The sequence below is a fragment of the Saccostrea echinata genome, unplaced genomic scaffold (assembly GCF_033153115.1).
Source record: "Saccostrea echinata isolate AGI-Se365-2 ecotype Australia unplaced genomic scaffold, CSIRO_AGI_Sech_v1 ptg000023l, whole genome shotgun sequence".
NCBI lineage: Eukaryota > Metazoa > Mollusca > Bivalvia > Ostreida > Ostreidae > Saccostrea > Saccostrea echinata.
The window spans coordinates 2,466,002-2,474,253 of NW_026889772.1; the positions used below are offsets into that span (position 1 = coordinate 2,466,002).

At 32.9% G+C, this 8,252-nt stretch overlaps 1 protein-coding gene across 1 annotated transcript; it reads right to left on the minus strand.

The window, feature by feature from the left end:
- Positions 1-4,942: 4,942 nt before the first annotated feature.
- LOC133191340 (guanine nucleotide-binding protein G(s) subunit alpha-like) lies at positions 4,943-7,816 on the minus strand. The gene is made up of 6 exons (XM_061327088.1): positions 7,290-7,816; positions 6,902-6,974; positions 6,536-6,704; positions 6,333-6,430; positions 5,611-6,208; positions 4,943-5,449 (listed from the first exon to the last, which is right to left on the minus strand). The coding sequence occupies exons 1-6, from the start codon at positions 7,486-7,488 to the stop codon at positions 5,264-5,266; spliced, it is 1,323 nt and encodes a 440-aa protein (XP_061183072.1). The 5' UTR covers positions 7,489-7,816; the 3' UTR covers positions 4,943-5,263.
- Positions 7,817-8,252: the final 436 nt, after the last annotated feature.

An 8,252-nucleotide genomic window follows, 5' to 3' on the forward strand; every position in this document is an offset into this window, starting at 1 on the left:
ATGTTGAATTGAAGACCATTTGAATACAAAGATAAGTCTGCGAATAATGGGGCGCAGGTAATATCCGAAGGAATTCTGACAGATTGCTGGAAGACTTGATCTCCGAAAACTACATACATTTTCAGTCAGAAACTCAAACATCATTCAACATGTATCATTTTAATATTTACTTTAGAGTACTTGTGTGTACAATCAGAAATTTTTCTTCTCACAAAATAATTTTTCAAATGATCAATGAAAATGTGAGTAAATTTAAGAGTTCTATGAAAACATTTTTGACCTTTAAAGTTAACAACTTTGAAGTTAACATTTCAAAAAACATAACGTACTTATACTTTAAACCAGAGAGAATTTGACATGAGGTATTTATTTTGAATTAACTTCAGTATGAATGACAAAAGAATTGGAAAATATACGTCTCCCTTTGATATTTATATAATTTTACCTCACCTAGACGGATTAATAATTATAGTTTAATTTACTATACGTATAATATTTTTGGTGGCTTGCACTTTTGATGAAATGATATTTTTTACGTGTACCATTCCTTCTTGTGTTTATATAGCTATGTGTCTAAAATTATCCATAAAAATATGTTATATCGTTTTATTTTCAATAGAGTATAATGAAAAGTACAAATCCTCAGTGGGGGTTCTGTTATTACTGCGAATTATATGGTATCTTAATGATCGTCAATGTAGGTATCCATTATAATATTATGCAGTAAAAAATCTTCTGCAAAAATATTTTACATACACCTGAGAAGAATGTACGAGGGGCATTTCAAAAGTTCTGGCAAGTGGTGTGCGGTAAATTAATGACCGTCATTATCAGAAATTAAATTATATCAAACCCTCAAAATAGTCTCGAGGTCTAATTAAAGGCAAACTTTTCTTTTAATTTTCTATCGTATTGATTGTGTCATATTACAAATAAAATATGGAAGTAATACAAGAAATTCTATTTAAAACCTGGGTAGATTATCAACGTTTTCGAAAAGATTTAAGGTATTCAAACTTACTGTTTTCATACTAGAGCCCTTTTTCATTCATTTATGCTTCATTTTATGTTCAGGTTACTCTATTTTTTTTACTTGATTAAAGAAATTTAAACAACCAGATTAATTTTTTTTTTCATTTACCATCTGATTTTATTCGTTGCATATTTCTTTTCAATACATTTCAATGTGTCAAAAATGTTGAATAAGTACATACATAAACAGCATACATGTCAAAAACAAGAATCGCCTAGTGCTTGGTGCAGGTTCCAGCTCTCGGTACAAAGGGGTCAGTATCTGATTTTTAACTGACATTAATCAGATAGGATGTACATTGTCAGCAACATGGCTTTTTTACACCTATTGTGTCACGCTAAAGAATTTGGAACAAGGAATCCATTATTGTTGAAGGACTCTTCGTCTATTGATTTCTTTAATTCAATAATGTAATTGAGTGTTTGGAATGTAATGATGCTTCTTTTGAACTGATTAAGCTCATTTGAATTTTGCCAGCAACACAAAAGATACGAAATAACATCTGGTTCTGACATTACATATGAATCAAAGAAGAACATATTGACTCAAGTTCTCCAATGTCTATTTCAATTAGAATTTGCTTTTGCAACCTTCTTGCCATGCATCCCTTGATATCTTAAATTTGTACAACAATATATTATATGAAAAAAGGAAATTTTGATATTTACCTGAAGGTATTGAGTGCTTACATGTTGAGCTTAACAAAAGACAATAAGGAATAGGACGAGACCTTTAAAGAAATGTTAAAGCATGTCCTACCTTTTAAGCAATTTACAATTCTTACATGAAATATGTGGAGATAACGAACAGTATTCAAGCTCAAAAGTCCATTAAACATTACTAAATAGCAGCAGAGCCACACGGACCTCTAAGACATCAGAGGTGGGATCAGGTGCCATGGAGGAGTGAGCATCCCCTGTCGACCGGTCACACCCGCCGTTTGCTCCTTGTCATGATCGAGAAATAACTACATGTGCTGGTAATATACAATGTTTACGTCCACTGAAAATTTCCCTTTTATTTGTAATGAACACAATATTGCTGTTTATTTGAAGCAATAGCAACAATTTTCTTGTAAGCTGGTTAGATGCATTTTTAAAGCTATCTAAGAAAGAAGTGAGAAAGGTTTACAGTTTCATGGCTCTTCCATCGATGCAACATACGGATCAATAATACAGTATTTTACATACTTTCACCCACATTACGAATAATTTAAGGGAGATAAAAATATATAGGCATTAAGATATCTTTCTTTGTATTGCAAACGGAGTATGTAATCAATTTCTGTCAACCTTTACTTCTCACATATAAAAGAAAAACAACCAAACAGAACAAAGAAGAATTTATCTGATAAAATGATCACGACATAATTTTTTTTTATTTAAGTCTCTTTAAAGCTGTATGTCACATTTATAGACATACTAAAAGAAAAGTATCAATTCATATTCTCAATAACGAAAACTTTCTAATCTGAAAACCTTTACCCATATGTACATATTAACTTTCGGGGGTTTTATTCACACACACAGAAATAGACAAACCGACTTAAAAAAGCATAATCTAACTTCTATATTATTCCTCGACAGTTGAAGTTGATGAGAATATGAACTTTTATCTTGTTTTATAGGAATCGTACATCTCATCTTGAGTACATATATGATACATGTTTTGTTATAAGTCGAAGAGTCAGAATTTTACTTTCCCTTCAGAAAATCTTCATTATTCATTTTGTCTATTTACGATTTTTTACACTACTAATTTTTTCTTTAGAACTTAATTTTTTCAAAGCATTTTTTTTATATGCGCATACAACTGTATCAAAATATATATATTTATTCAAGAAAAGAAATGGAATGAAAGTATAATTGAAGTGTGACAACCTGTACAATTTTATTGCGCTTCTGTCACATTTAAATTTTGCACTTAATGACTGTACTTGTGATTTATTTGAAGATTTTCACCACAGTTACCCAAGGTTTGGGAACACTTATATTTGCAGAGAAGACAATCCTTGAGTTGCCAAGAAGTTGAGAGTTGTTAACTCCTGCTGCGAATACAGACTTTATGCATATTAATTTATAATTGAAATGAATTGTAACTGAACTTTCTAATGTAATCTACAAACTATATCTTTAAAAGCACTTTGAATTAATTACATCTACAGACATTACAGATTTACATGGTTAAATGCTTAAAATTGGTTGAATGCTTTTCTTCATTTTTACATGGACATCTGTGAAATTGAATAAGATTCTCAAACTTCAAACGCTGGAGTTACCTCCTGTTTTGTTACGGTATGAAACAGTTTACAGGATGGCGTTAACTCCTCTTTTGTAACAATATATTTCAGTTTATAAGATGGAGTTAACTCTTCTGTTAGTGTGTTATAGTTTGCAGGATGGAATTACCCCCTTACTTGTCACAGTATGTTAGAGTGTGCCTATCCTGATTTACAAGACACAGAATGAAAAAAAAAATCTGCATCTATCTTTTATTGGTTGCTCCTGAAAATCCAAGTTATTTCTTCCTAGCCTTAAAGTTCATTACCTCCTCAAAAGATTAGGTTTAGTTGATCTCATGCATAAAACGGTCCTGCCTTAATATTCTAGTCGTGCATGAAATGTGTAGACAATTAACAGTCATCATGCTCAAAAGTCTATTTAAATAATACAAATTGTGATCAGAGCGAACCTCTGAAAACATAGGTGGGATCAGATGCCATGGAGAAAAAAGCTTCCCTTGTCGACCGGTTACACCCTCCGTGTGTCCCTTGTTATGATCAGGTAAACGAAAAAAAACGTGTACAATTTAACGTGAAAATAATAGCCCATCAAGTAACAATTAACATGCAACATTCAAAATTTTCTGAATTGCCACCCTTGCCACGAGAACACGAAATATGAAAAATGTCATGCTCATTTTTCTCAGTAACCAATTCCTTTGAAACATAGAAGAATTATTCTTTGCATCAGTTCAAACTGACATCTTCAAAAAATTAAAATCGGTTGGATACGTTTTCGCTTAAAAACTGGGGGGAGGGGGTAGAGAGAAAGAATTTTCTATATATTTCATTTTTTCCTCTTTAAAAGTCAATTTCAGACTTGATAATAATATTGATGCGTAGGTTTCTCTCACAAAATTCTTGGGTTTTAAATTTCTAAAATAACTGCTGTTTCCATAGAAATGAAATATCGAGATAACGAAGAGTATTCAAGCTCAAAAGTCCATTCAAACAATACAAATAGGAGCAGAGCAAACACGGACCTCTAAAACATCAGAGGTGGGATCAGCTGCCAACCCGTCACACCCGCCGTGTGCTCTGTCATGATCGGGAATAGATGGAAAAATCCGTAGACAATTCATTGTGTAAATAATGGCCTAACAATTAGTATGAAAAACGTTAGTCAGAATTAACCTTAATGACAGATTATATTTGCTGACAAGGTCATTTTATCGACCATAGAATTTCCGAAATGATGTCTTTAAACGAGACTGTTCATATTCTTCTTTCATGAACTTATTTGTCAATAGCTTGCCTCGTTTTAGAAATTGTTCGTACGTAAAGCATGGTCTTGCGTATCGATTCAACTGAAAGACATAAGCCCCATACGCAGGTGATAACGATATATTACTACTAAGTAAGGGAATTTGACGACTTAAAATTTGAAGTCATCAAAATGGGAAAAGTTCTGAGAATTTAAATTTTCAAATAGTAGTTGCTTACTCTGCTCCACTCCGAGATTGCACTTTTGGGTATCAGTTCTGGGTGATACATGCTATTGTTTGCAATAGCAAAGTTTCTAATTTGCAATTTAGAACATAGGTCAATCAAGAAACAATAAAAAAATATCTAAGATTTGTATCAATTCATTTCAACGAACATGCATTGTGAGGTTTATTGTTACTTTATTCATGCAAATATAAGGAATGTCCATAAAAATAAAAATCAACAAGAATAAATAAGACGTATTACTTTTTTCAAAAGTAAGTCACAGCACACAAACGTGTTTATACCACACACACTTTATCTCAATACAATTGAGATGAAACATATGAACAGAGTGTTATACTGCACGCTTATATCTAGTACACCAATACATATGTATGTCCTTTGGGGCATATTGTATATTACAGAATGGCATTGCAATGTCTATCGCCGTGCGAAATGTCAAAATATCAGAAGTGTATAGATATGCAAAACCGCATGCCTATCTCATGATGATACAATCATCAGATGATTCCGAATCGTCTTAGATGGTTTTGGATAATGAGGGTTCGGCAACCATTCAGGACTCGTTGGACGTTATTTGTATCTATTGCGCATGTGTAGTAGTATTCACAGCTATGTTCGTCATGCCAGTCTTTGTTATGTGGGGTAATTCTCTTTTTAAGATTAAGTTCCCCTCTTACAATTCTCTGCAAGAAAAAAAAATAATGTTGATAATGTAAAATGTCATATTTAAATAAGTACGTTGTCAAGATAGGCAGCTAAACATAATTATTACAACTCTTAATTCTCATTATTGGATGCATAAAAACTTTCTGACATCAGTATCAATCAAAGGAAGGAAACTTACCATAAATAGATGCTTGATGTAAACAGCTGTTTTAACAGTGTGTGGATGGACATCAGATCGTGTTGTCCTGAACTTTTTACGGTGGTCATTATCAAAACTAGGAAACGCTTCCAAGAACTGATTTTTCTCTGATTCTGATGGAGTAAACAGGTCAAAGTCAGGAAAAATATCAGGGTGCAATTTTGAAAGTTCTCCAATGTCGCGTCCACGAGCAATTTTTTCAGCCAAAACATCAATTTTGTTAATGAAAAGAAGCACAGACACGTATCGAAGAAATCTATTGTTCCAAACTTGGTCAAAGTTCTCCAAAGCTTCTAAAAGTCTATTTTTACTTGGATCCTCACGAAGTGTTTGATCAAAACTGCTACAGTCCACAACAAATAGAATGGCGGTCACACTATCAAACACTTGGATCCATTTTTTGCGTTCTCCTTGCTGTCCACCGACATCGTAAACATTGAATTTCACTTGGTGACCTCCATCTGGAACTTCGAACTCGATGTTTTGTATTGATGTGGTTACACTTCTGCACCTGAGGATATCCTGGTCGGAGGGGACATAGGCGGGACTTTTAATTTCATGTAGCTTATCCAGAAAACTAGAAATAAAACATAACAAATTTTTAATTACTCAAGGTAATACTTAAGGGTTTGTTTTGTGATGCACACTACAGTTAGGATTAGATCCACTTAAATTAGTAATATGATGTTCATTATACTTACTACTTAGCACAATCAATCAGATGAAACTCATGTGATCTTTCGTAGCATTTCTTTACCCCGGGATCCTCCCAAAGTTTTTCAGAGTGGTCAAGAAATTCCTGTAAATGATGAAACAGTCATGTCACATCTCAATTTTTCCTTGTCTTAGTTTTTCTTTTGTGTGTGTGTCATATATTTTAACGATATAAATGTTGATAACTTACATTTGTTCTGTGAATCTCTGGATTGCCTGCCTCTTTTAAAATGAACTCTCGGCTTGTCTCACTTTCTTTATTTTCCAGAGGAATTTCTAGTTGGTACATGGCGGAGAGCAATACCACGATCGACTCTTTGATATTTTTTCTGATATCACAAATCTTCTCAACTCGTTCTCTATAAAATAAAAATTGTTTAATCATGAAAACATAAAATGAACAGTTCGTGTAGGAAAAGAGACCTTGATAAAAAATCAAAAAAAGGAATCCTTCTCAATTTTTCATGTCTAGATAAATTACGCAATTATACAGATATTGTAAAGATAGCTTTGTTTTATGTTATTTGCGCTGGCCTTTAAACTATGGATCATTTACCTCATATCAAATCCATCGATGTGAATGATCCTCATCTGTTTTGTTATTGTAGTTTTTCCAGATTCTCCAGTACCTGTAAATATAGTAATGATGGGTGATACAGAGAAGGTCTAAATAAATATGTGTCTGATTCTTAAATCTACTCTCTATTTCACCTACATCAATGACACTGTATTTACCGTGCTAATAAATGTCCTTGAGATTTGATGTCGGCACATAAACCGCAAATCCACAAAATTATTATAGAGATAAAATGACAATCATAAATTTTTGATAGTTATTATTTAATATAATAATGCTGTAATATCCTAAATAACGTTGATAATTAGCAATTCCTATATCGTTATATATTTTGAACTCTCTCTGATTCTACTGGTAATTGTTTTACCTAGGAGGAGAATCTTTAGTCGTTTGAGTTCCTCCTTTTGGTGTTGCTTCAGGAGTTTGCTGATTTGCTTGTTCCTCTGTTTGGCTCTCTTGGCCTCCTCCACGGACTGGTAACAGTTAAACTTGTCCTCACAAGCTCCTCCAAAGCAAGACATTGTTCTGTCATGCATCTTAATCATTAGATATTCCCCTGTACACATCCACAATCCCAATGATGAATTCGATGTTACACATCCCAGATTTATACATCTGCAGTACAATGTTAAGAATGTGTCAAATTCTCCAAAGTATTCCGTTGTTTGCTGTAGATATCGCTCTATGTCAGTAATGTACTGATATGGACATCTTTTATTTACTAGATATATTTGCACACGATATTACGATGTAAACACTTCGTCTGAAAAATAAATCCTTATTGCACGAATAATACCTATGTTTCAGTGTAAAAAACAATGTCCTTCGTTTGTTAATTTTATAAAGCACGTCACTATGATAGCATTGATCCTGTTTAACTGTCTTGTCGTCGCTGTGTGAGCCAGGTTTATATAGTCAGCGCCCTTTTTAAATATGTCAACCAAAGGTTGTAAAATAAATTATGCTTGTACCTCCCATCAGCCCTCTTGTTTTTACAGTAATAAATTTATCATTTTGTATGATTAACTCGGGCAGGTAATTTAAGAACTGTGAGCTAATCCTTGAATATTACCTGTATATATTATTAATTTTTAATATTGATCACTTCTGACATCAAAGTTTTTTACCGTTCTGCACGTTCGGAACCACGTCATGACACCTGTGTGTCATACATATACGGTGAAAGTCATCTTGATTTTATCATACTTGTTCGCAATGTTTTCAAATTACTTGTGGTGAGATAAAAAAAAAAGTTTAAAAAGAGAAATTAACTAACTTGCTTATTTAGATGTTTATAACCTTTCATTTTAGAATATGCTCTTAGAGATTT

What these genes read in the sequence shown, in the direction of transcription:
- LOC133191340 (XM_061327088.1), bottom strand. Translation starts at nt 7,488, where the DNA reads ATGTGTACAGGGGAATATCTAATGATTAAGATGCATGACAGAACAATG. An exon ending in ATCGATGGATTTGATATGAG is followed by an intron (nt 6,705 to 6,901) that starts GTAAATGATCCA and finishes TTTATTTTATAG; the next exon opens with AGAACGAGTTGAGAAGATTT. An exon ending in CTGATTGATTGTGCTAAGTA is followed by an intron (nt 6,209 to 6,332) that starts GTAAGTATAATG and finishes TTTTATTTCTAG; the next exon opens with TTTTCTGGATAAGCTACATG.